Source organism: Exophiala oligosperma (genome assembly GCF_000835515.1).
Source record: "Exophiala oligosperma strain CBS 72588 unplaced genomic scaffold supercont1.6, whole genome shotgun sequence".
Taxonomy (NCBI): Eukaryota; Fungi; Ascomycota; class Eurotiomycetes; order Chaetothyriales; family Herpotrichiellaceae; genus Exophiala; species Exophiala oligosperma.
Genome location: NW_015622823.1, coordinates 1827674 through 1852824, shown reverse-complemented (window position 1 = coordinate 1852824; position 25151 = coordinate 1827674). Strand labels below are relative to the sequence as shown.

At 51.3% G+C, this 25151-nt stretch overlaps 10 protein-coding genes across 10 annotated transcripts; 5 read left to right on the top strand and 5 right to left on the bottom strand.

The window, feature by feature from the left end:
• Window positions 1-943: 943 nt before the first annotated feature.
• Window positions 944-2569, bottom strand: PV06_07089 (uncharacterized protein; the record flags this gene model as incomplete). Its single annotated transcript, XM_016408276.1, has 1 exon — window positions 944-2569. One exon carries the CDS (start codon window positions 2567-2569, stop codon window positions 1424-1426), a length of 1146 nt encoding a protein of 381 aa, XP_016261756.1. The 3' UTR covers window positions 944-1423.
• Window positions 2570-2809: 240 nt separating this feature from the next.
• PV06_07088 (uncharacterized protein) lies at window positions 2810-3835 on the top strand. The gene is made up of 2 exons (XM_016408275.1): window positions 2810-3227; window positions 3284-3835. The coding sequence occupies exons 1-2, from the start codon at window positions 2872-2874 to the stop codon at window positions 3525-3527; spliced, it is 600 nt and encodes a 199-aa protein (XP_016261755.1). The 5' UTR covers window positions 2810-2871; the 3' UTR covers window positions 3528-3835.
• Window positions 3836-3847: 12 nt separating this feature from the next.
• PV06_07087 (uncharacterized protein) lies at window positions 3848-7492 on the top strand. The gene is made up of 2 exons (XM_016408274.1): window positions 3848-3993; window positions 4058-7492. Exons 1-2 carry the CDS (start codon window positions 3961-3963, stop codon window positions 7334-7336), a joined length of 3312 nt encoding a protein of 1103 aa, XP_016261754.1. The 5' UTR covers window positions 3848-3960; the 3' UTR covers window positions 7337-7492.
• A 129-nt stretch (window positions 7493-7621) lies between these two features.
• PV06_07086 (Sua5/YciO/YrdC/YwlC family tRNA threonylcarbamoyl adenosine modification protein) lies at window positions 7622-9590 on the top strand. Its single transcript, XM_016408273.1, has one exon. The coding sequence runs from the start codon at window positions 7890-7892 to the stop codon at window positions 9426-9428; it is 1539 nt and encodes a 512-aa protein (XP_016261753.1). The 5' UTR covers window positions 7622-7889; the 3' UTR covers window positions 9429-9590.
• A 587-nt stretch (window positions 9591-10177) lies between these two features.
• On the top strand, window positions 10178-11243 carry PV06_07085 (uncharacterized protein). The gene is made up of 2 exons (XM_016408272.1): window positions 10178-10420; window positions 10486-11243. Exons 1-2 carry the CDS (start codon window positions 10237-10239, stop codon window positions 11136-11138), a joined length of 837 nt encoding a protein of 278 aa, XP_016261752.1. The 5' UTR covers window positions 10178-10236; the 3' UTR covers window positions 11139-11243.
• Window positions 11244-11426: 183 nt separating this feature from the next.
• On the top strand, window positions 11427-14580 carry PV06_07084 (uncharacterized protein). Its single transcript, XM_016408271.1, has 3 exons — window positions 11427-12030; window positions 12176-12421; window positions 12488-14580. The coding sequence occupies exons 1-3, from the start codon at window positions 11453-11455 to the stop codon at window positions 13881-13883; spliced, it is 2220 nt and encodes a 739-aa protein (XP_016261751.1). The 5' UTR covers window positions 11427-11452; the 3' UTR covers window positions 13884-14580.
• A 419-nt stretch (window positions 14581-14999) lies between these two features.
• On the bottom strand, window positions 15000-17054 carry PV06_07083 (uncharacterized protein; the record flags this gene model as incomplete). The annotated part of the gene is made up of 3 exons (XM_016408270.1): window positions 15000-16367; window positions 16436-16757; window positions 16837-17054. 3 exons carry the CDS (start codon window positions 17052-17054, stop codon window positions 15000-15002), a joined length of 1908 nt encoding a protein of 635 aa, XP_016261750.1.
• A 534-nt stretch (window positions 17055-17588) lies between these two features.
• PV06_07082 (uncharacterized protein) lies at window positions 17589-18340 on the bottom strand (the record flags this gene model as incomplete). The annotated part of the gene is made up of 2 exons (XM_016408269.1): window positions 17589-17834; window positions 17879-18340. The coding sequence occupies 2 exons, from the start codon at window positions 18338-18340 to the stop codon at window positions 17589-17591; spliced, it is 708 nt and encodes a 235-aa protein (XP_016261749.1).
• A 1921-nt stretch (window positions 18341-20261) lies between these two features.
• On the bottom strand, window positions 20262-22565 carry PV06_07081 (uncharacterized protein; the record flags this gene model as incomplete). Its single annotated transcript, XM_016408268.1, has 7 exons — window positions 20262-20341; window positions 20430-20505; window positions 20559-20762; window positions 20823-21108; window positions 21159-22329; window positions 22385-22503; window positions 22561-22565. 7 exons carry the CDS (start codon window positions 22563-22565, stop codon window positions 20262-20264), a joined length of 1941 nt encoding a protein of 646 aa, XP_016261748.1.
• Window positions 22566-23154: 589 nt separating this feature from the next.
• On the bottom strand, window positions 23155-23673 carry PV06_07080 (uncharacterized protein; the record flags this gene model as incomplete). Its single annotated transcript, XM_016408267.1, has 1 exon — window positions 23155-23673. One exon carries the CDS (start codon window positions 23671-23673, stop codon window positions 23155-23157), a length of 519 nt encoding a protein of 172 aa, XP_016261747.1.
• Window positions 23674-25151: the final 1478 nt, after the last annotated feature.

Sequence of the window (25151 nt, the reverse complement as noted above, 5' to 3'; positions counted from 1 at the left end):
GTTATGTTTCGACTTGTATCGGCGTCCTCTTTGGATCCTACGTGACGGGCCGCCTTTCGGACTGGCTCACGCTCAAACTCGCGCGACGCAACAAGGGCATCATGGAACCCGAGCAGCGGCTGTGGCCATTTGCGCTGTGCATCGTGTTAGTCCCCGCCACCCTCATCCTGTGGGGCGTCGGTGCTGCCCACCACGTCCACTGGAGCGGCCTGGTCATCGCAATGGGGGGGCTTGCGGCGTGCAACGTCTTCGGAATCACTTTGAGCGTCAACTACCTTATCGACACGTACCATGACATCAGCGGCGATGCAATGACCACCGTCATCATTGTGAGGAACACGATGAGTTTCGCTATCGGCTATGGCATCACGCCGTGGGTGGAGCATCTCGGCTTGCAGAACTGTTTCATCAGTGCTGCGTTCGTGGGCATGGCCGCGAGTAGTGTGTTTCTTGTGATGATCGTTTGGGGTAAGAGGTTCAGAGAGAAAAGTCGAGTGGAGTATTGGACCTTGGTCGAGGAGTTGATGAACAAGGGGGCTGCGACTGTGTGATGAGGATCAATGATGTCTTGGTTTGTGATCCCAATATCGAAAAGGACCCAGACGACGTGAAGGCAAAGCGTGGACAGAAGGAGGGGAATACATAGGAGTAGATTGGAAGCAGCTTGGAAGTCTCTTGCAATCGGACAAGCAGTGTAGGACTGAATGCCCTCACTCCATGACTGTTCTAGTCTTTCTCTAAGCCCACCAGTGGCTTGAACCAATGGTAAACCCTGATGTGATACCGGGCGAAAAAAGCAGTAATCGGTGTTGCCAATGTCCGACGACATCAGCGTCTCGTTCCACGATAACAATATGTTCTGTTCAACGTGCCGTGGATTTCCAAACATTCAAGCTGTATCGGTAAAGTCCGAAGATATCACCATACTGGAAGCACACTGGGACCTCATTCACGGCGGGTAGCCGCCGCACGATATGCCGAGTTGCGAGGGCAACCGAGTGGTCCATCCCCTCGATACAGCGTTACCGGTGCGTGCCACAACACTAACTGCTGCTGGGTTGGCTTGTCTCCCCTCACAAGACTCCGGTCATTTCCCGAGATGTAGGGAGTCCTGAAGCATGGCATCCACGAGAGGTTTGGTCATTCGAACTCTGATGCCGTTCTTTTGGGTCTAGACGCGACGTGAATCCTTGCGCCCAATAATAGCAGGTGTCGTTTCGTCTGACCATCGACCATGTGGTTGTGCGGCCTGTCAGTGGGGACCAATGCCGGACCGCATACAGTAGAAGGGCTTAACATCCTCTCAAGATCATGACGCACGTAGTACAGTGCGACATCGAAAAGGAGCATCGATCGGGCTCTGATAAATTCACGGGACGATAGAAGTCGTGATGCTCCCGTCTGTAGGGGTTACGGTGACCTATCATGTTACAGCTTGTTTGGATCGCCCTTTCGTCTTTCCATATGCTCCGGACTCGATTCTCCGCCGCTCGAGAGCCTCCTTGTACGGAGGTGCTGTGGGTGGCTGGACAGGGTCCAAACTCGTGTGGCCTTCCGGCAGTTTATACGTGGCATCTGCATCCCAAGCTGAGAGATCACCACAAGCGAGGAATGGCGCGATCCACCTCTGTGGGTCGCTCTCTTCGTCTTCGAAAGACAACTCGACAACGCCATCACCGCGAAGTCGTCTGGTTTGTTTGTCCGAGGGCGTGTATTGGGTGGTGCTTGGCTGGGGAATCTTCAGGGCATCACCAAGTTCCGGAGTCCAGTCTTTGATCGGACGGTATCCCTCGCAGACCACGAATGCCTCAATACTGCTTGCCCTGCTGGACCGCGGTTTGGCGATATGGACCCGCTCAAAGACGAGTTTGAGCTGAGCGAAGATGATGTCGACATTTCTACCCCGGAAAATCTTCGCAACGAATTTGCCTCCAGGTCGGAGAACCTTCATCGCCAGAGCCAGGGCCGAATACAGCAGCTGTGACTGAACGTAGATGTCAAGGTCGTGAAGACCGGTCACATCGGGTGCCCCGTCGCTGATTACCAGGTCGACACGGTGAGTCTCGTTGTGCTCGTCGAAATCGGGGTCGATGGCTTTGAGGAGCAGAGGCACCGTTGAGGGGTGGGTGATGTCTGCCTTGAGCTGGACAATGCCGTCTAGCGGAGCCATAGGCTGAAGGTCAATGGCAACTATTTTGACATTTTGACGTGGTTTGAGCTCGGACGTCGCTCGCTCTAGGTTCAAAGTATTCGTGGTCTTTGCCAGATCTTCGACGGTGGTCTCTGATGAGTCTGCCACTGCGTGATTGCGAAATTGGTCCATCTTCTCAACCCACGCTCGACGACCAAAGCTCTCACCCTTTATGAGTATGCGGGAGAGGACCTGACTCCAACTGCCTGGGGCAGCGCATAAATCGACCACCCTTGTACATTTTGAAGGATCCGCGTATGAAAACAAATCAAACTGCTCGTCGATTTGGATGAGCTTGAAGGCCGACCTGGCACGCCAGTTTTGTTCTTTGGCAAGACGATAGTAGGCATCTCTCTTGTCTTTGGACGACTTCCCCATTGCGTCAACGACCGATCGCGTGGTTCTCTACTCGTAGAGTGTAGAGGAAAAAAGTCGCTGGAAGCCAAAATTGGTTTAGTGGTCCACCGTTTCTACCAATATATATACGTTCCCGCAACCGCGACAAAGGTGCAAACTTGGCCAAGACAGTACGGCGAAGTATTCACGAGCTGAAATGAAGTATCGCGCTCAAGGCCACTCTGGACTCGGGGGTTGTTTGAACTTGTGTGTACGGTATAACGAACACTTTTGCGCCAACTCCTTTCCTGCTGCCATCTCTCCTCTGGCAAGTTCTCTCAAAAATGGCTCCCAGCATGTCGCTACACAGCGTCATTGCCGTTCTAATTCTTTCCACCGACACATCACCCGACTCGTCGAGATTGTTCGCCAAATATTACAATGCTCCGCATACCTCTGCCACACACCCGACTCCTCCCCAACCGTATGCATCGTTAAAAGAGCAGAAAGCCTTTGAAAAAGGGCTGCTGGAGAAGACGGCGAAGCAGACATCAGACGTGATACTTTACGACAACAAGGTGGTGGTGTTCAAGATGGAGAGCGATGTGATGCTGTATGTGGTTGGAATTTCAGAAGAGAACGAGATCTTGTTATACAATGTTGTTCTGGCGTTGAGAGATACGCTCAGCATCCTTCTCAAGTATGCGGCTTACTCCAAGTATGCCCTACAGCACCACGGCTAACATAAGGTACCAGAAACTCTACAGACAAGCGGACAATCATGGAGAACTATGATCTGGTAACTCTTGCCATTGATGAGATTATCGACGATGGCATCGTCCTGGAGACAGACCCAGTCATGGTCGCGTCCAGAGTGAGCAAGGCACCTGCTCAGGATGCTCCGAATATGAAAAACATCGACCTCAGCGAACAAGGGATACAGAACCTGTGGGAATTTGGCAAGAAGCAAGGCATGGAATTTGTCCGGAGAAACTTATAGTTGGCTTTTGTGGATATGCTGAGCGGATTTTATCTCCATGGAGGGCGTTGGGCGTCCAGCAAGATCGGCTGCAACCTTGGCATGGGCTGTTATGATGCGCAAGACAGACTTATGAATATGATCAAGGGGAAATGAGTGGCATTTACATGCAAGAGAGTGACCCGGCAATACTTTGCACAAGTCCTGAGTGGCAGACCACTGGCCAGTGATTGTTTGGGCTCAGCCTTGTGCGGTGAGGGAGGCAGCCTTGCGGTGATTCATTTGCCGACGTCATTGGCATTTCAAATGCACTTCTCCAAAAATACTCGAACTCACATACACATTTCCGCTGTGACTGCTACATTTTCCCCCTTCGCTTAGTCCTTTGATCTGGTCATCTTCTTGTCTTAATTTCCAAGGGCATTTCTCGTTATTTCTGATCCATTTGTCCACCATGAAGCAGCGTTTCTCGTCTCTAGACGTCAAGGTACGCAAGGGCCATATCGAAACACCCCGCTGCGCCCGACTGACTGTCGCATGCGCACTTCTAGGTCATAGCAAGCGAACTTGCTGCATCTTTAGACAGCCTTCGAGTCTCAAATATCTACGATCTTTCTAGTCGAATCTTCCTATTCAAATTTGCGAAACCTGGCAAGCGAGAACAACTGCTGGTAGACTGCGGGTTTCGATGCCATCTCACATCCTTCTCGCGGACTGCGGCGACCACTCCATCGGACTTTGTCAAAAGGTTGCGGAAACATCTAAAGAGCAGACGAGTGACGGGCGTTGCGCAAATCGGGACAGATCGAGTCATTGAGATCAGCTTTAGTGATGGGCAATATCGAATGTTCCTGGAGTTTTTCGCCGCTGGCAACATCATCGTCACGGATGCCGAGCTGAATGTCCTGGCATTGCAAAGACAGGTAAGCGAGGGCAATGAAGATGTTGATGTCAAGCTAGGTGGGAAGTATACTTTGGAGCCAAAGCAGAATTACCACGGGATACCTCCAGTCACACCTGAAAGAGTGAAAGAATCTTTGGCAAAAGCTGCGGAGAGAATGAGGATTGCCAACGAAGTGGGAGGGAAAAAGGCAAAGAGAGCAAGAGGAGGGAATGACCTGAGAAAAGCATTAACGGCTGGATTCCCTGAGTTCCCACCTCATTTGCTGGAGCATGTATTCAAAGAGCTCGGTATAGACGCTGGCTTAAAGGTGGAAGATGTCTTGGAGAGGCCCGAGATCTTGGAGCAAATTCTCAAAGCTCTCGAACGCGCCAAGGAAATTTTCGACACATTTGATGCCGGTCAATCCAAAGGGTATATTGTCGCAAAAACAAAGTCCTCCGATGTTGGCAAATTGGAAGGGCAAGTTCCAAGTCGAGAAAACCTTCTGTACGACGATTTTCATCCTTTTCGACCACTTCAGTTCGAGGGGAAGCCCGGAATCGTCATTCTTGAATTCGAAGGTTTCAATCGTACAGTCGATGAATTCTTCTCCTCAATAGAATCTCAAAAGCTGGAGTCTCGATTAACAGAACATGAGGAGACTGCCAAAAAGAAGTTGCAATATGCAAAGACCGAACACGAGAAACGGATAGGAGCACTTCAACAACAACAGGAACTCCACGTTCGAAAAGCCCAGACCATCGAAGCGAACACTCATCGTGTGGAAGAAGCCTGTGCAGCGGTTAACGGCCTGATCGGGCAGGGAATGGATTGGGTCGATATCGGGAAACTGATAGAAAATGAACAGAAGCGGGGCAATGTAGTCGCACAAATGATCAGGCTACCCTTAAAGCTTGAGGAGAACACTGTAACGCTGCTACTCAATGAGCCCGGATTCAATGAAGAGGAGGAGAGTGATGAAGAGGATAGGACTGATGATGAGGAAGACTCCGATGAAGAAGCCACCGAGGCCACGAACAAGGCTACTTCTGACAAACGACTTTCAATAGACATTGACCTTGGCCTTTCACCTTGGGCCAATGCAAGACAATACTACGATCAGAAGAAGACGGCAGCCGTCAAAGAGAAGAAGACCATCGAGTCGTCCGCCAAGGCCCTTCAATCTGCGGAGAAGAAGATCGAACGGGACCTCAAGAAGGGTCTCAAACAGGAGACTGCTACCCTCAGGGTTGCTCGTAAGCAGTTCTGGTTTGAGAAATTCTGGTTCTTCATTTCCAGTGACGGATACCTCGTGATTGGCGGAAAGGATGCCCAACAGAATGAACTGCTATACAGAAGATATCTGAAGAAAGGTGACATCTATGTCCATGCTGATCTTCAGGGTGCATCCAGTGTCATTGTCAAAAACAACCCCAAAACACCTGACGCGCCGATTCCCCCTTCTACGCTCTCCCAGGCAGGCTCTTTGACAGTCTGTACAAGCAGTGCCTGGGATTCTAAAGCTGTAATGGGTGCATGGTGGGTGAACTCTGATCAAGTAAGCAAGACCGCTCCGACTGGTGAGTATCTGACAACCGGCGGCTTCATGATTAGAGGGCGAAAGAACCTCCTACCGCCAAGTCAACTTCTGTTGGGATTCGGGCTGATGTGGCTGATCAGCGAGGAGAGTCGGGGCAATCATGGGAAGCATCGGTTGGAGAGAAGTGAGAGCATGCTATCAGGTGAAGCTGAGGCTTTGGCTGCTGATGCTCAGGGATTGACTCTAGAGGATGATCACGATGACGGTGAAGATGATGATTCTGATGACACGGATGAGGACGCGGTCCCTGATCTTGAGGATGCCGCTGGAAAAGGAGAGGACGAAGCGAAACAGGATTCCCAGGCTGTTGATGGCGTTGATGAAGGGGTCAACGCCGAAGACCATGGGTCCGTGGCTGGGTCCGAGCCAGATGAACAACGAAGCAACCCATTGCAGATGAACAACAGTGACAATCGTTCGCCAGATTCCATGCACGGGGCCAAGGCAGATCCAGAAGTGAAAATTGAAGTCGATGACGGTGACCAGGGAGAAATTGATCCCAATGAAGAAGACCCAGAAGACAATTCAGAAGATGCTCATTCTCCCCAGGCCCATGGGCCCACGTCTTCGCAGGCTCAGCCAACACCGAAGCAGAAGCCACTATCCCGAGGCAAACGTAGCAAAGCCAAAAGAGCTCAAAAGAAGTATGCCGAACAAGATGAGGAAGACCGCGAGCTGGCCATGCAGCTTCTTGGTTCCAATCGCGGCCAAGATCGGAAGAAAGCTGCTGAGGAAGAGAAAGCTGCTCGCGAGGCGAAAGCTCAGGCAGACAGGGAACGACGGAAAGCACAGCATGCCAAAGCCGCAGAACGAGAACGGCTGCGGTATGAGAGGCTCGAAAAGGCAGCCGCTCAGGGAGGCATGAATCTGGATGAAGACGATGAGTTGAGCAAAGAACAAATGGAGCAGGAGCGGCGGGAGCTACTGGACATTGACCGACTCGTGCCGTTTCCTCAACCGGGCGATGAACTCATCGCAGCGATTCCAGTAGTAGCACCTTGGACGGCCATGCCCAGGTACAAATACAAGATCAAATTACAGCCTGGGAGTCTGAAGAAAGGGAAAGCTGTTCGAGAGATTCTGGGGTTCTGGTCGACGTTGGATAAAAAGGGCCCTAAAGTGGTGGACGAGGCCAGCAAAGACAAAGAGCGTGTCTGGCGACGAGAGTTGGATCTGATGAAGGATTTGAGAGTCGAAGAAGTCGTTGGATATGTCCCCGTCAAAGGATGCAGAATCGTTCAAGGTGGTGGGATCGGAGGCGGCCTTGGGGGAGGCAATGCCGGGTCAAAGGGTAAAGGTAGTGCCGGAGGGAGAGGAAAAGGCGGCGGAGGGAAGAAGGGGAGATGAGAGACATACAACCCCAGAAAATAGATGAACTAGACGATATTGGACAGGTGGATGGACTCTTGAACATGGAAGAGATGAGCCCCCATCTCTGACATTATGCCCGAGCATTATCCTAATTGTATCTTCGTTGACTATAGATTTGACGCTCAAAGCCACATCTACTCTTCTACTCGTTCCCGTACAGCCTTGCAATATTCCGCGAGGCTGCACCACGTGATCAGCATAAAATTTCCTCCAAAACGGCGACTCCAGAAAGACTTGTTCACTACATCTCACTCGAAAACATGTTGCCTTGACTTTCGACTCGTCGAATCGACTTCCAATCAGGGTGCATATTAGTTCGCCTCAGAATGTGCATATTCTACCAACATGCTAAGATGATATACAGTTAAGAAACTGTCCTCAGCTTGGCTCAAGATTCCATCATGGTCGACTCCTTGATCATCTCTCCTTCGCTCTCTAGGCATCCACACAGCAGAACTGCCTGTCAGAGGAAAATTTGGTCATTAATTCGAAAGCAGCCTGGTTGAATATTTCGATCTAGGGCTCTTCTATGTTCAGACGACTTGTCACTTCAACTCTCCACTCTAGCCGCATTCCATCTTCAACTACCATGTCTCCTTCCACCATGGACACCATTATATCGAATAGGGTACACCTATCCACTCTGCCCTATACAAACTGCACCACGCGCATCGTTTCTCTTCTGGACGTCCCCATTCCCGAGAACTCCACGGACGACGAATACCGAGACGTCTACCATCGCTATACGCATGACACGTCGGTGCCCAATAGCCGTATGCTCCGTGACGCCATTCAATCCATCAAACACGGCATATCACCGCCTGTGGCATTTCCAACCGAAACCGTCTACGGGCTAGGTGCCGATGCGACGAATGAGCCCGCCATATCTGGTATTTTCGCCGCCAAAGGTCGACCGAGCGACAATCCCCTGATCGTGCACGTTTCGAGCGTCCCTCACCTCGAACGTCTTACCGGCGAACAGCTTCCAGAGATCTACAAATCTCTCGTCAAGAAATTCTGGCCAGGCCCATTGACTATCTTGCTTCCTGTGCCTAGAAACGGTGTCTTTGCCCGAAACGTCCATCCCGCTCAGAGCACGATTGGGTTCCGAATTCCGTCGTCCAAGTTCGCCCGCTTCTTTATCGCTGCGACGGACAGACCTATCGCAGGACCGTCGGCAAACTCCTCCGGAAAACCCTCCCCAACGACTGCGCGACACGTGCTAGACGATCTACGCGGCAAGATCAATTTCATCCTCGACGGCGGCCCGTGCGACGTCGGTGTCGAAAGTACCGTTGTCGACGGCCTGCATGATCCGCCTCTGATACTGAGACCGGGAGGAGTGTCGCTCTCTGACCTGATTGCGCATGGTCGTGAGGATGGAAATAGCTTCGCACACACCGCCATTGGATACAGGAGGCACGAAGGTCGCTCGGCATCATCCGGTTTAGCTACACCAGCGTCAGGGTCGGGCTCCGAGGCCATAAGTTACGTTGAAGACGTGACCGGTGCACCTCGCGCTCCGGGGATGAAGTATCGGCACTACGCTCCAAACGGACGCTTGATTCTGTTCTCTGAGAATACTGTCGCCGAGGGCGGGGTCGAGTCGAAAATGCTTGAGATTCTCGAATCTGCACCTACGCCACACGGGAATGACAATCGTGGTGGTAACGTCAACGTAGGCATTATTTCATGTCACTGGCCCGCCTTTGCTGGATTATCCGCATCCCCAGTTCAAGAAGGCAACCCAACACCACCAGCGCTCTCTGGTTCAGTGTTTGAGAACAGCACATCGGTCGCAAAGTACACGAAACGAACAGACGGGGATGTAACGCTGTACAACGTTCATATTGGGCCGGACATTACAGACCTAGGACACTCGCTGTTTGGAGTGCTAAGGTTGTTCGACGAGCTTGGGTGTTCTTTCATCTTGGCCGAGACTGTTCGGCGCGCAGATGAAGGTCAAGGTGTGTCAGAGCAGGATAATAGACCAAATCCAAAGACCCGAGATATTGAGGACGCGGTCATCGATCGCATGGAAAAGGCTGCGGCAGAAAGAGTCGATTGAGTCAGAATTTTGGATTGATTCGTCATATCCCATCCCGGTTTAGAGATCATTACGCAGAAGATACAACTCTTTAAGTCTCGCTACTCTAGGAATCTGCCATGCGTGGTTCAGTTATACAAAACCCCGTTCTTGAATTTCACAATGCTCTGTGACAACACTGGAAGACGAGTCATGACGAACCTCTTCTCACTTGAGATGAGATGAAAGCTTAATCATTGTCATCATCTTTTCATGGAGAAGCCGGAATGTGGTCTGGACCTTTAAAGGATTTCCTAGATCGGTTGAGCTTTGACACGTTCTCGGGGTTTTGATTCATCTGCAACCAATTGCCGCTTAGGGACAGAGATATGTTTGTAGATTTCATTTCTATCCCTATACGTTAATGAAATTCGATAGGCCCTGTCAGACTCTCGACTCAATCGCTTTTAGCCGTGCTATTTAATTTTAGATAGTTTATCTTGCTATTGATCGAGTTAGGCGAGAACATTGTTCCAGAACTCTTCTTTGCCCGCATGGACCACCAGCTCCCCGTAGAAATCTGAAAATTCCCATGTTGCAGAGTGGGAGCTAATGACGCCCTGACCAGCAAGCAATCCGACGTCTTGCACGAACCCCAAACCGTATATTCAATACCAGGAAAGCAAATCGAGGCTTATTGATCCAATGTTGTGTTGAATCGCAGGAACCATGGAATACAAAAGCCTGGCAGTGGCCATGATCTTTGCAAGGTCAATCTCTATCTTCGAGTTTCTCACTGGAACTAGCTGCCTCGTTGTCCCGTTGTGCACGAGCCTACTATATTTCCAAAATGTTGTCCAACATCTTCCTCGCTTGTGTCCTGACCACAACAGTGCTGGGTTGTGCAGACCATTCCAATCACCTTCTGCATCCTCATGCGCGACGAGACCTTCCAATCCAAGAGATCGACCCTGGTAGAGATCATAACGACTGGACGTATGAAGTTTCATCAGATTGGGGATACATCAATCCCAGTAAGTCCACAAACGTCTCTAGACAAAGAGCGAGTCTAGTGTACTGATTGTCGGGGTTTGAACAGAATACTCTCTTTGCCAGAATGGCACTCAGCAAGCTCCCATCGGTCTGAGCACTGCTCAGGGTTTCTCCCAGGTCCACAAGCTAACCTTTGGCAACTATGCTCAAAACGTGTCTGGGAATTACTTCAACTGGGGATACGGCCCGGCCTTTACACCCCACTATGACAAACAGTCGGTGAGCAGTCTTCCCAACATCACTTTCGACGGGGTCACTGGCTACATGGTCGGGTGGCACACTCACGCTCCGGGCGAGCATCCGGTCGACGGGAGACGAGGCAGGGCCGAGATCCATTTCGTGCACGCGGACGCGGAGGGCAACTATGTCGGTGTCCTGGCCATGCGCATCAATCCTTCCGGGAATACCGACTCCAAGTTTGTCGCCCAATGGCCAGGGTTCATCGGCTTCAACGAGACCAGACAATTGACCAACGTCAGACAAGACTTCGACCAGGCCATGAGTGAGGTTGGTCACTTTGAAAACTTCTGGACCTACATGGGTGGCTTGACCGTTCCTCCGTGCAAGGAGGGCATCCGCTTCTTCATGGCCGAGCAAATACTGAACGTCAGCAACACGCAGATGCAGAGCATCCTGGGCATGTCGGCCTACTCGACTCGCATTGAGCAACCGATTTGGTTACAGGGTGTCAACCAGTGATTGATTGCAAGACGAAGCTGAGAGAGCCGCCGCATGGGGAACGTATGTGCATGTGCATTAGAGATTTTTGAATAAATAGTCAAGATACACAAGACTGAAACCGAATCTCCGTATCCATCCTACAGTAGATGCTGATTAGATAAGCGAGACTCAGCCTGATCGGTGATTGGTGACACCACGAGGCTGATGACTTTTCGGCTATTTTACTTGTAACAAACAAACGTCATTACAAGCATCGATCTCCATCATTGAGATCCTGCTGAATTCCCTTCAAATCGAGCACAACCTCTTCTCCCTTCCCTTCGCATGCAGAAATGAGTGAAGACGACTTGTCGACAGCCCAGAGTGCGGCCCTCTTCGACATTCTGACACACTACAACACTTATGCCGAAATCAGGGAATTCAGAAATCCGGGGAGTCTCGCTCAATATGGTCCCCCGTTCAACCATGACACGGAGAAGCCGTCTACTTCACCCGCTCTGCAGGCCTTGGTGTCCAAATACCTGTTGAACCTACCAGGGCTAAACAATCTACCAGAGAAATGGTGGAAGGTTCAATGCCACACAATCATCGAGAACATCGAGAAGGCGAATCTCAGTGAGAGTTACGACAAGGGCGTCATTGGCAGTCGAAAGACTGTAGCCACGGCCATCTCTGCCCTCATCGAGTATCCCGTACGAGGCACCTTTGGTGGATTACCCGAGAGAACCGACCGAGACGACAACTATGATACCAGCAAGGCCGAAGATCTTTCGCGGGCTTTCCGCGATTTCATGAACGACGCAGTCTACGGCAATGTCCTAGACGAAATGGTCTCCAAGACGGCACAGACAGATCGACTCGAGGATCATCCACCACTGACAAAAGCCGTGCACGAGTTTGTGCTTGTCAAGTAAGTAAATCCCCCTACCTAGGTACTTTTTCTCGTTGTCAGCCGTCTTCAACGGTTGACTTTTCCACGCACACACTTTTCTCTCCGCGCAAAATATAAAACGGGGCCTCTTCTTTCTTTCGCTGACATTTGTTGTTGAGTCCAGTCTCGCTTCATTCATGCATTACACTCTGATCCTGTCACCCAAGGGTCAGTACCTACTCAAGTTGATCGACAACGCCAACAAACTGGTGCCCTACCTCGTCATCAAGCAGACATTGAAGATCGGGAACGTAGCGACCATGATCAACGCCATGGTCAGAGTCGGATTGGCCAAGATGAGTGTGGCCAGTGTCACCAACTGGATCGGTCTGACTTCCAACTCTGACGAAGGGATGAATCTCATGCAAACGTGCGAGACCGACACCTTGTCCCCTTGTGCCTTGATTGACCCCTCCGAGACTGATTAGATTGATAGGATCATCTCTACCGTCCTTAACTGGGACATTAGGGACCTCGAGTCCCGGGCGGCCAAACTCGAAAGGGAACGAGCGAAACTCGGGAAAGAACAGTTGCACACCCTCAAAGCCTACACCACGAAACCCCAACACGAGCAAGATCGGATACGCAAACAGAGCCAAACCCAATCCGTCTCCATCGTCACCGCCATCCTCCGGGACAGCAAATGTTCGTCCACCGACCTCACCGAGTACCACCACTCCCAGGCCCTGGAGTACCTGTCCATCCACCTGTCGGTGCGCGACCGGAAACAACTGATCCAGGTCCTCTGCAAGTCCAACAACCCGGACCACCTGACCACCTCGGTCCGAGAGGTGGTCGACGCCTACGAGCCCGTCATCCGGCGGATGCACAAGGCCGTCGACCTTTCGGGTACCGTCAACGACTTTGAGTACTTTCTGAGGGACCTGATCAAGCTCGCCCGCATCCACACCGACGGCAAGTCCGGACACCACCACTCCGCCGCCGCCGCCGTCCCGACCGTGGGCGACTTTGTCCGGTTGTTGCGCAAACACCAGCGGTCCACCCACGTCTTCATGCACCAGTGCTGCAAGAACGACAGGGAACTGACGAGTTGGTACCTCGACTGGGCCAAACAGGCGGCCTCGCGGTTCCGACGCGACGCCTCGCCGGATTTCCACCCCGCCCACCCCGGGTTCACGGCCAAAGGACCGGGTGGTCTGACCCCCGACCTCCACCGCCTGTTTGGATCTCTCGACAAGCCGACACAGGACCGCATCGTCCCCATCCTGGACTCGCATTCCGTCCATCTCGAAAGGATGCACGCACAATCAACCGCCCGTCTACAAAACGTGATTCGGTCCCAACCTTCCCGCTCACCGGCGATGGCAAAAATCTTTGCCGGCAACAACTACAACAACAACGACAACGACGTTCAGCACGCCTCGAGCACGCCTCCTTCCCGGTCGAGTAGTCCCCCGCTCGAACGTCCGCGGAGTGTCCCTCCTCCCGAGTCACCTTCCGAGACCACCAAGAAATCCCCCTCGGCGCCGGAGGTGTCGTCGTCGTCGTCTTCGCCCGGTCCCGGTTCGTTCCTCGCCCGCTGGCAGGCTCTCCTGGACGCCACGCCCATCACTCCCCTCACTCAGTCCGGCCCTCCAAAAGCCGCGAGCAGTCCCGAAGTCGTCCAGGCGAGTGCGACGGACGTCGACGGGTCTCGATTGGTCAATTTCGGGACCCGAGTGGCCAGGGGGGCCAAGATCAACGTCGACAAGGACAGGTCCTCTGCGACCTCGGAAGAGGCGCTCCAACGGCAGAGACAGTACAAGGTCATAATCGACGCCATGGGTCAGGATTTTCGGACCCTCTTGGCCGAAAGGTCCAGGTATTGGTGAGGAAACAGCCTTTTGTGTTCAACACGGTCCTCACGAGCACTACCAAGATCTCACCTGGACCTGTACCGGGTTCGACACACACACACACACACAAGGGATGACCAACCTACCCAAAAGACAAATGTGAACCCCCGTTCGGTTAATACAATCGTAACGTCCTATCGATTCGTTCGTTACCCGACATACGTACGTACGTACGTTTCGGTCATTGAAAAGTCGTCGAGTTGGGTGGACGATTAAATGATTGACGTGATCGGAGTATCAACCTTGACACCGAACAGACATTGCCCGGAGACGACTTACAACGACGACCATGACCACCACAGCCTATACCATAGTCAAATCAAACAGAGAGGGGAATATTGGATATCACCAAAGAGGTTCCCCATCACCAACATCATACCTATCTACCACACATGACCATATATGGGGAGAGAGAGAGAGAGAGATGTACGACAATTAGTAGCCAGGAACAATGGATGGGATTTCGTGAGACCTTGTAAAAGTTATCTCTCATTGAAAATCATGACGATCAACAATTGGGCACAAGGAGGAAGAGAGAGGGAGAGAGAGGGAGAGAGAGAGAGAAGTTTACTGATTTCGTACATCTACCACTGGGAAAATTCGGTCATGTACTGTGCACACATTCAAACCAACTCAACGTTGACCAGTCAATCATGCTGTGACACAACCCGACACTTACTCCTTAACTCCAGAGTCCCTACCGATCCGCGTAGAAATAAACATTCTGTCTCCTCACTCAAAAAGTTCAGAAGGAAATGAAAAACCTTCATTGCCCAATTCTTGTCTGGAAAAACCAATCACATCTTCATAACTTTGCGCTTATCCCAGGTATTCAACTTCTAAGATATCCCCCATATCGGATTGAACGCCATCCAAATGCTTCGTCTGTCTCAATGGACCATGGGGTATTGCGACCCTCGAACCTGAATTGTTTATCGTCCCATCATACACACTCGATGCAATGCAATCATTTTTCCATCGCCCTCTTTCGCAAAATGTCACGCAATCAGATATTGTATCGTGTATCGTGTCTCGTGCCAATTTCAACGCCGAAAAAATGCTCATCAATCCCAAAAAAATAACTTGGAGCTTTCATCGTCCTCGCATCTGAAGAAGTCTCAACCTCCTCTCTTCATCTTGGAGGGAACTCACATTCCGGTGTGGAGCGAGTGGCCGTGGTCCATTGGAAGATAAATCCGGCGGGCTTGATGCCAGACTCCCGGGGATCCTCGGAGACGCTCGAATATGTGCTGTTGGAGGCTCTGCAAGTGCCGGCGGACTAGGCTCGCGTACTGCAGCGCCATAAGTCGGAAGACACGGCGAACCCTCGTAGGGTGTTCGTGGAGCTGGGGCCTTGACGGCCGTCGCATACGAGGGCACCCTGGCCAGGTTTTCCATGTGGTCGTATTGGGGGAATGGTGTGCGGGAGCCGGAAGGTTGTTGTCCCTCATCTTCTTCAGATGTTCTCCGTGACATCAGATTGCTTCCTGGTTGACTTGGATCGACAGAGTAGAGTCCGTTGTGAGATGATGGCTCGTGAGGACTCACACGAGGCGGGGCGCCTGGCGTCGAGGAATGACTTAAAAAGTAATCGTCGATGGATTGAGGAGCATTTGAATCTCCTCTCGAACGTCCAGCCCCTCCTGGAGCTTCATTATCGTCGTCATTTGTGCGCCCTGCATCTGCGAAGCGCAGATCTTGAAGCCTATTCTCAAGTGCTATCGGCGAGACAAAATTGCCATTTGCGACGCCGGCCAAACTAGCAAGGTTCTCTGATGAAGCATGTCGACTATGCAAATAAGGTGTGCCCGGACTTGACAGCGCCATGCCTGGAGTACGATAGCCGTCAACATCCGAGTATAATGCGTCTAGGGTGTGTTGTCCATATACAGGAGGCGCCGAATGGGCCAGATCGTTCGCGATGGCTGCTCGCCCAGCCTGAGGTGACTGGTCGACGAGATCGTTGTTTTCGTTTATCGGTAGACTAGGTGAAATATAAAAGGAGACGGGCAGGTTTGCTCGGAGTTCAGAAATGTGGCCGTCGGGGTTGTGCAACTGCACATTAAATTTGACCTTGTGTCGAACTTTGATGCCTTTGACGTTGCAGTCTTGTAAGCACTGGTTGAGGGTTTTTGGGAGTTCTAGATAGCGAGAGAACTGATATCCTTCTGCCACTTCGTCGATGACCTGTTCGTCCTTTTCAGGATTAACCTTATAGATATCCGAGACAATTGTCCGGTCGACTTTGGTGACACCGTTGTTGAGGGATGATACCCCCCATTCGGGATCCACCACGAATTCATGCTCCTCCCTCACTTGCGTCGAGATATTCCCTATCACTAAACCTTTGAGAAGAGAAATCAGTTTGAAGTCGACCTGGACAAAAGAGCCGAAAGCCACCGCCTTGTTGGGTATGCTGATCGAGTATTCGATTTTGTTTGGCCAGATATTCTCCACGCTCTACAAGGACACACAAATCGGTAAGTCAGGGTCCGAGAAACGGGGCCGGATGTGAGGACGGAACATACCATAGCATGAGCCAGCTCCAGGGCATTGGCATCGAGAGTCCTGACAATCCTGAGAGGTTTCCGGACGACAATATCCCTGCCTCTCTTTCTTTTGATCTCGGCCTTGAGCCGGTATATGATCCAAGCATCTTTCATTCCTTCGACGCTCTCGGGTAGGGCGCCCTCGAGAATGCAAGAGAAGGGCCACTCGTAATTGTCCGAAGGTAGGATCTCGGTTTTGCCTTTGCCTGGATCTCGGAAGGACCAATTTTTCTCGTAGAAAGTTTTCTCGCGGTAGGCAGTACGTCGACCGGACATGGAGGAGGTACTACTAGTTTGCCATCTAATCAGCAAATCATTAGTTGGCAAGTGCCTAGGAGGGTGGTCGATTGGGCCGAGCACGATCCGGGGAGGTGACTTACGACATGTGCAGGATGCCACTCAGAGTCAGGTCAACATGCGAAATGTTCATGGGCTCGGTAAGACACAGAACAACCGTGCCAGACAACTGGGCGCTGGCGGCCTCATCCTCGCTCCCTCGGAAAACAATGTAGTCATTGTCGAGGCGGATATCGAAGTATTTCACACTGCTGCTCGTTCCGGAATGGGACGCATGTGAACTGAGAAACTTAAGAGCCATGGCTGGCGACCGGGACACTGGGTTATTGACCAGGTGTCGATCGGCGTGCTTATTGGAGGAAGATCGGGTGGTATGATTGCTCAATGGGTAAGACAGGAAAGGCTCATGGTGGGCGGGAGAGCATTCAGGTGAATGCCTGCGGTGACGAGCGCGGAAGGGCCTGGTTTGGTGATTGTTCTAAGTAAACAAAATATAATGTCAGAAGAGAATGTCGACGGAGGTCAAATGAAGGTGAAAAGCATATGACAGAATAACAAGATGCAATGAGGAATTTTCCACTGCCATGTGGGTTGATGGATGCAGTAGTACTCCGTAAGTCGTCGTGATTGCGACCATGAGAAAAAGATACGGATAAGAGCAATGAGCAATGAGCACAGAGATACGCAGGAGGCAAGTGGCAGTTGGCAGAGACAAGGATAAGCCTGAGCTTAGAGCCTAGTGGGTGCCTAAGATTTTTTGGGGCGGGTAAGAAAAGTTGCGAATGAGATCAGACGGGGCCACACCGGAAGCCACCAGGAGCCACCAGGACCCTAATCAGTAGGGACCATAGGGGGCTGCAGCCTCTGTATGGATCCTCCCTAAACACTGGCACGTACCGTTATCAGTCCAGGATCCACCAACGTCGCCTGTCGCCCTTGTGAGCCTGATGAGATGGGATTGTTCGATACGGGCAAAGACGAGGAACTGGTAGATGCCGAGACGGAGCTTTGTATCCGTACTCGAGCAGAATCGTGTACGGGCAATGAGGTGCTGCTGATGGTTGTTGCTCTTGTCCTCGTACTATTGCCGTCAGCATATCTTTGGGGGAATGGACTGTGCTCTACCGACAACAATAGTGCTGGTGTTTGAGACTCTTGTTGGGCTTCCTCTCGCTGTGTTTCTACTTCTGTTTCTGTTTCTGTTTCTGCTTCTGGCGTCGGGGTGTCACGGGCGTTCGGTGATGGATCTGGATATGAATATGCCGGAGGGCTTGCCGACTCTTCAGTATTGGGACGAGTGACAATGCCTGCTCTACCACGAGTACTCGCAGCACTAAGGATCCTTCTCCTCCTGCTGCGCTGTTCCTGCGCCTGATCAAGCACCTGATGTTGTTGTTGATGTTTCTGATGCTGCTGCGATTCTTCTTGTTCTTGCCCTTGACCTTCCTCCACCTGCACCAATTCCCTTGTTCTACTGCTCGATTTGACCCGGTTTTTGATTTTGGCCGTGGCTTTCAATGGTGTCAGTGGTCCGAGTCCCGGCCCTGGCAGGTCTCGTAAAATCGATCTTCGTGACCCAAGCGTCATATTATTGACACCACAAGATTGCCTTTTGCGTCCTGCGTACTCGTATCTTTCCACGTTTTCTCTTCTCTTTGCGCTCGCGTGGCCGTCTTAAGCGATGGACACAGGCTCCGAGGCAATCAGATGGTCGATTCGTTAGGGTAGTCAGACTGGGAAATATGCCGGAGGAAGCTGCAATGTTGCTGTCGTCATGAGAGCAACCCATACGTTCCAGGTGCCCGGATTGATGTTCAGCGTTATTCGGAGACTCTCGACCTCATATCCATAATCCTGCCGTGGGTAAACTCGTCCTCGTGCTCGTAGGAATGGTGTTGGCCGTGCTCGCCGTTGTTTGAAAAGAGAGTAAGCAACAGTTCTAGAATCGGAATTCCTTCCTACGGATATTCAGGTCGAAGTTCGAAAGTTGTGTCCTCGTGGAGTAATTATGTACTACATACTACTTACTCCCCCAACCTTCTCCGTAATACTTGCCTAATGCCCTAAACACTGTTTCCGCTACGGAAGCCGGGATATGTTTGAAAACATTCCATTATCCCATCATGCCCCTCGTTCTTTTGGGGTCTGAGAGGCCTGACTCTAGGTCATGAACCTGGTTTTCCGTCCCAAGCTGATGTCCCGCCTCGTCCACGTTTTACTTACAAAGCCACTTTCTCATCCTGACATGGACGCACAGTCAGAGATCTCACTTGATTTGGGATGCATCTTGTCTCTTGTCTCCCCCGTCAGCCCTCGTACTCGTACTCCGTACAAGTACTCCATACTCGTATCGACAACTCTATAACCCTGACTTCTTACATACCCCCAGCCGCATCTCCTTTCCTTTTTGCTTCCAAATCATCTCTCCATTGGTTCCATCTCAAATTCAACCCTCCAAATGCACAAGTCCCCTGCAGAGTCAAGCGAGCGACAGCACAAGGGATGGCGCACATGTGGCGCCCCCTTCATCCTACTCTAAACAGCTCGAGCCCTCAGCTCTCGCGATGATGCAACCCTGACCTCTGTGCACTCTATTACCCGGACTGATGGCAACCGTTTGCCCGAGCCGACAGATCCGTTGGGGGCCCTTTTTACTACCATCCAAGCACCCCCATCGGGCCATCCGAGGTTCAATACTGGACTGTGCACACAACCCTCGCCAGTCGATGCAAACAAGGCTTAATTACCTAAGGTAGGTCCTCCGTAAGTACTTTACCTATTGTAGGTACCTATTTTCTATGCTGGTACAAGTCAGTACTCGACGACCGGACATGATCCATCATCATCACCACCGTGGTAATTCCAATCAACATGACATCACAAAGACCATGCCCTCCCATAGAACAGAAAATTTCTGATCCTGATACGGAGGGTCATGCTAGCATTGCAACTTATCAGGAACCTCCTTCATTTACATGGCACCATTTGGTCGAACCGCCGCAGTGCTCTTGTAATCCGGCGGCTCTCGACTCCGTACTCGACCACGATGGAAACATTGAGGGTTCAAAGAGTCGCTCCACTTTCGTCACAGATTGCGCTGCAGCGTCTCCTGTTATCTATGTAAATAGTTGATCTACCACTGACCCGCTCTATCTCGCCGCATTTCTCAGCCGTACCACAGTGTCCAGGAACATCCCTGCGATTCGCTGCAAGTAAATCTTCGTCGGATTCTCGACACGGATGGAGTGGGTACTTTCCACTACACTCATCTATGTTATGTACCGACAGAAAATTTCCAGTTGCGATGCCGCCTCCAGTCGCTCGTCTAAAACCGCGTGGCGATAAGGATAGAGCCTGGAATTGACCACCTGTCCGAGTCCCGCTTAGAATCTGAGGCCGATCTCGCTACTCGGCAAAGCTGCGGCCCATGAATGGGTCAAGAAGACAATTTCGCCTGAGATAAGCATCGGACTCTACTACACCGAAGTCAAAGCGTTTTTTTGGCTGTTCATGTTTTGGGCTTCTCCGATAGGTTGATTTGGCTGCTGTTGGCATTCTCACGAGGTCGATCCCAGGTTCGAACGTGTCCTAGCGATGAAGTCAGCCTCGATTTTCACATGCCATGCTGCATGACTCGACAAGTAGAAGATTTGATCACATGTGGATGGGTACGTACCTTCCGAACAGGATGTGATGATGCAGTCCTGTTCAAATGCTAGCCCACTGAGAGGATGCTCGTCTATCTTCTTTGACTGTTTTCAATCGTTAGCATACGCTAGGTGCCACTTTTTCTATCCCAACGTACCATGACAGGAGGCAAGACGGCAGTTCGCGCTCTTGCGTCAACTGCATGATTGAGGAATTCTGATTCATCAACGATGTCTTCTTTAAAACTTCCGGTACGGTTGGAATCTGATCGAATTCGATTGACCACGCTCGTGCTCTCTGTTCGTTGCCGAAGCAATGAGACTGACTGTACGGAGATGCTGCCTCTCGGTCGAGCCGTCACCTGTATTGCAGCGTCAGTCTGTCCTGGATTAGAAGTCAAATCAGTTGTTGTTCGGCTTACCCCCTTAGGGCGATGGAGCATTCCAACGCTAAAGTCCCAGAGCAAGAGCTTGCAGTCGTCTCCCACACTCCCGAAACGATAAGTTCGTTCATCGCATCGCCAGGGGTCAAAGGCGACTGCGGTGACCCAGGAATCATGACCATGGCATCGCGCAATGATCTGTCGTTCATCCAGGGACCAAATAGTCACCAGATCATCTTGACCACCAGTGAGCACATATTTCCCGTCTGGTGACCAGCATACACATGTGAAGGCGCCATAATAGGATGAGTATATGTCGGTGAGTCTTTGGAAAATCAGTACGGTAAAGGGTTTTGACGAACTTCATGCACATACCTTTCCTGAAGATAGTCGATTATCCGGAGGAACCCGTCGTCTCCTACCACGGCCAGATGCTTGCTGTCGGGCGAGAATGCAAAATCCATGATGGCCTGGTTCGAAATCTTCCAGCATGCCACAGGATTGGTCCTCTGATTCTGGGAATTGACACTCTTCGTGATGACCAGGGTCGATTGATCCTCGTCCGGAATACTGATGCCTTCATCTACCAGTTCTTCCGAGACATAAGGAGCGTCTTCCTTCTCCTTGTCATAAACTACTAGCATCCCGTCCACATGGGCAGCAAGGAAGTGATTCTCCGACCCCGGTATCCATTTGATCTTGGCCACAGCAGAATTATTGATGACGCCGTTCTTGTTGATTCGGGCATATTTCTGGGACATGGGTTCGTACCAGATGATATCACTCGCCGAGGATCCCATGATAACATCCAGATGAGTCGAGTGTTTGGTCAACGCATTCACGTCGTGACATAACATGTGAGCTTTGGTGAAGAGAATCTTAGTCATGGGATCTTGCTTCGAACTTGAGGAGAGGTCCAGCCATTGGAAGGCTCGATTGATATTTGCAAAACAAAATGTTCCGCCCTGGTCTCGCTCTACCAGCTTCTTCGCCAGAGATTCGTGTGGGATGACACGGGAGACGAAAGAAGAATTGCTCTTGATGATATTGTTTTTGGGTTTCCGTCGCTTCAGATTGTCACCCCTGCTGATAACCGGAGACAGTGCGGCATTGCCCTCGCCAAAGACCTTGACGCTTGATTTGTTACTGCCGTTCGCTGACGCTGCCGGGTTACTTATGTCGCTGGTCGTGTCAAGAGAGGATCTTGGCTCCTTCTCGAAATCCTTGAACTCCCTGGCTTCTTTGGCTTCTTTAGCTTCTTTGGCCTCTTTGGCCTCTTTCGCTTCTCTAGACTCTTTGGACTCCTTGGACTCTTTCGAAGTATTCAATCCCAGAGACCTCCATCTCAACAGACTGCTAGTGGCAGTCGTCGTTCGGTATAAATCGGTGTTGATCTGTTTGGGATTCAGCGAAACGAGAGACAGCTTCACGCCGCTCGTTGGTGGGTTTAGGCCGGTACTGAGGGGATTTGGGTTGATGATGGGAACTTCTGAAGGATGCGGAGGCGGTGTCGCCAGTTGTAGGTCGTCACGTAGAATGTATCGACCTGATAGCAGAGTTAGTACGTAAGGCGGGACAGAGGCGCAGCGGGGAACAGCAACCTTCGCCAGCTTGAAATGTATACTCTGGTCCTTCGCGGTGATGAATAGTATTTGCAGTCTCGAGAGTGGTGGCTATCAAGTTACTATTCGTAGGATATCTAGGTGGAGGAGGGATAGCACTGTGGTCGCAAGATCAGTGGGATGTAAGTTGAGGAACGGATAAGTGCCCGACGTACAACATATCGCCTATCGAAGAGGGTGCGCCAATCCACCGACGACAAGGTCAGTCGCAGACGACAGAACACCAGTGTGATATAGGCTAAGGCCAGGGAGTACGATGCGCAGCTGGAGATACTAGCAAGTTGCGAGTGTGAATACAGGTACATTGGAGTTTTGGGTCGACAATGCTTGGAAATCAGTGTGAGTGGTGCGGGAGGAGAAGGGCGCACCGATATCCGGGGGGCTTAAGAGGTCGCCTCTGTCACCTGTGCGGTGTTGTGCGGGGGTGTGAAATAGCACCACTTTATACGCCTTGGTGGTGCTACTCCAACGTCCTTAAGCGAAGCCAGCGTCTCAACCGCAATTCAGCCGAGAAAACGGTGCTCAAAACAGCCACTGCCATCATGACCGTCGCATATCGTTGTTCGGATTGTAGTTCTTATGGCCGTTTGATGAGGTTCCGTTTGGAGATTTTGGATGCAGACAGCTAGCGAGATCTGGAGGGGCGGTCGCTGATAACCCGGCCGTGCTAAAAAGTGTCGGTATGGGCTAGCATCGCACCTGTGACCTCTGCGATATAATCCGTACGTTCGTGAGGGCCCCGAGCTACCTCAGATATCCTCAGGCCACTTCAACCTCGCCAGTTCTTCTCTTAGGACCGTGGCGAGTCCCTGGCTGACGGCCTCAAGGTCTGTACGGACCTGCTCATGTTCATGTTCAGCGTCGGCTTCAGCGTGTTCTTGGTCCAGCTCTTCCACAGCATCGCCATTCGTAGTGTGGTCTTGCTCTTCATCACCTGCCTTTGATGATGTTGTCTTCTGCTTCTTCGGTTCCGGTCCGGTCACTGCCAGTAGGATATGGTCCGCAATAGGTGTAACCACTGAAATCGCGCCCATGTTCTGCGCTTCAAAGACAAGCACATCCTCTGAAGCCACGGTATAGGCTGCGGTCATGGTTGTAGATTGAGTCCGTATATCCTTGATCGAAGGAGTTGTATTCCGGTATGCATATGCAAGAATCGAGCCGTTCAGAGCGGAAACCATTAGCGACGAAACATGGTCACTCCATGACAACGCATCTTTGAGAAGTGCTGATAAGCGTTCAGAGTCCAAGAGACAAACTTGGCTCATGATTGCGCCTGGAGGAAAAGATGGCAGAGTATATCTGGACTGACAAGAGACCCTGCAGCTGACTCTGAGCTGCCCAATGTCTTCGTACGAGGATTCTAAGCCCGCAGTCTGCATGATACGCAGTGGCTGTTAGCTTACTTTGGTACTGTATAGACAATTGAAATGACATGTGCCAAGGTGTGATCGAACTGCTCGCTCGCGCCACACCCCATGCGCGAACCGAGTGAGCGACTATCCTCGCCTCACTGTGACGCTACTAAATACTTGATCTTCTCGCGGCCTGAATCGACCTTTAGTTCAGATTGTAACCTAGTAGAATATGCACCCTTGTTCGCCATGCGTTTGGCCCTTCAAGGTGTAATGTGTCGCCGAAACCCCTGGTGGCTGGAAGTGACGCCTGTAAGAGGTAGAGGGGGAGTGCCTAGAAAGCCTAAGCGAGCCTCCCTACTTACGACTGCCTACCTTAGCTTAGGTGTGAGGTTGGGGACTAAAGTCATTTGCAAACTTGGACATGTAGTACAACGCCAACGCATGAAACGCACATACGGTGATGACCTGTCCAGACCATAAAAGACCTATGCGACTATTCCGTTCAATTAATTTTGTTGTATGCTCACTATAAGGCGTTATGGTTAGGGGTTTCGTGAATATAGATAAAACATTGTAGGCGCATAGGGGCTACAACGCCTATTAAGCATATTGACCTAGTACCCAGACATAGGTACAGTATCTTGTACCCATATAATTATGCATACAATTAAGGTGCTTGGGCGCATCAGGCTCAGTTGAGGTAGCTAGGAGGTACCTAATTCTGGTGTCTATAAGTGGTGGCGGCGTACTTGGAGTGCCTAAGGCATCTAGTCCTAGGGAGCAGTACCGCGTGCGTTGGCGTTCCACCATATTCTGCTGCATTTGCTGTTTATCCCGAAACAGGGTTAGTTCTATCAAGTCACTCTTCCACCTCTCAAGAGAATCACTCAATGAAAAATGCCAGCAAACCTCTTCTCCGCAGATCTCGGCTTCCATGCGATTGTTGCCTCGACATCCGGATGTCGAAACTTCTGCGTCCAGTGACCCTGCGGCAAAGCTAGGCCCTCGATGAACTTGACATCGTATCGGACCAATGTGCAAACTAGAAAGATCTTACATAAAACCGAGGCAAAATGGCGACCGGGACAAGCGTGTCTCCCCATCCCAAACAGCATGTTCTCTGGACTGGCTTCCGCGAACGTATTTTCGATGTCGGCTGGGTTGTGGCCTTCACGCAGACGCGCGTATCGGAACGGATCCCACATTTTCGCATTGGGAATAATGTCGTTGTCCATGTGGCGTCCATGCGCGATCACGCCTATCGAAGTGCCCTTGGGAATGAAGGTGCCGTCACTAAGGGTGGTGTCTCGGACTGCGTATCGTTCCATTTTCACTGCATTCAACGATTAGTTTGATCTGTTCAACACTCCCGGCAAGAAAGATACTGG

Coding starts and splice junctions, on each gene's coding strand:
- PV06_07088 (XM_016408275.1), top strand. CDS start 2,872: ATGGCTCCCAGCATGTCGCTACACAGCGTCATTGCCGTTCTAATTCTT. Junction 3,228..3,283: donor ACGCTCAGCATCCTTCTCAA/GTATGCGGCTTA, acceptor ATAAGGTACCAG/AAACTCTACAGACAAGCGGA.
- PV06_07087 (XM_016408274.1), top strand. CDS start 3,961: ATGAAGCAGCGTTTCTCGTCTCTAGACGTCAAG. Junction 3,994..4,057: donor TCTCGTCTCTAGACGTCAAG/GTACGCAAGGGC, acceptor GCGCACTTCTAG/GTCATAGCAAGCGAACTTGC.
- PV06_07086 (XM_016408273.1), top strand. CDS start 7,890: ATGTTCAGACGACTTGTCACTTCAACTCTCCACTCTAGCCGCATTCCA.
- PV06_07085 (XM_016408272.1), top strand. CDS start 10,237: ATGTTGTCCAACATCTTCCTCGCTTGTGTCCTGACCACAACAGTGCTG. Junction 10,421..10,485: donor TTGGGGATACATCAATCCCA/GTAAGTCCACAA, acceptor GGGTTTGAACAG/AATACTCTCTTTGCCAGAAT.
- PV06_07084 (XM_016408271.1), top strand. CDS start 11,453: ATGAGTGAAGACGACTTGTCGACAGCCCAGAGTGCGGCCCTCTTCGAC. Junction 12,031..12,175: donor CACGAGTTTGTGCTTGTCAA/GTAAGTAAATCC, acceptor TGTTGAGTCCAG/TCTCGCTTCATTCATGCATT. Junction 12,422..12,487: donor GGGATGAATCTCATGCAAAC/GTGCGAGACCGA, acceptor TTAGATTGATAG/GATCATCTCTACCGTCCTTA.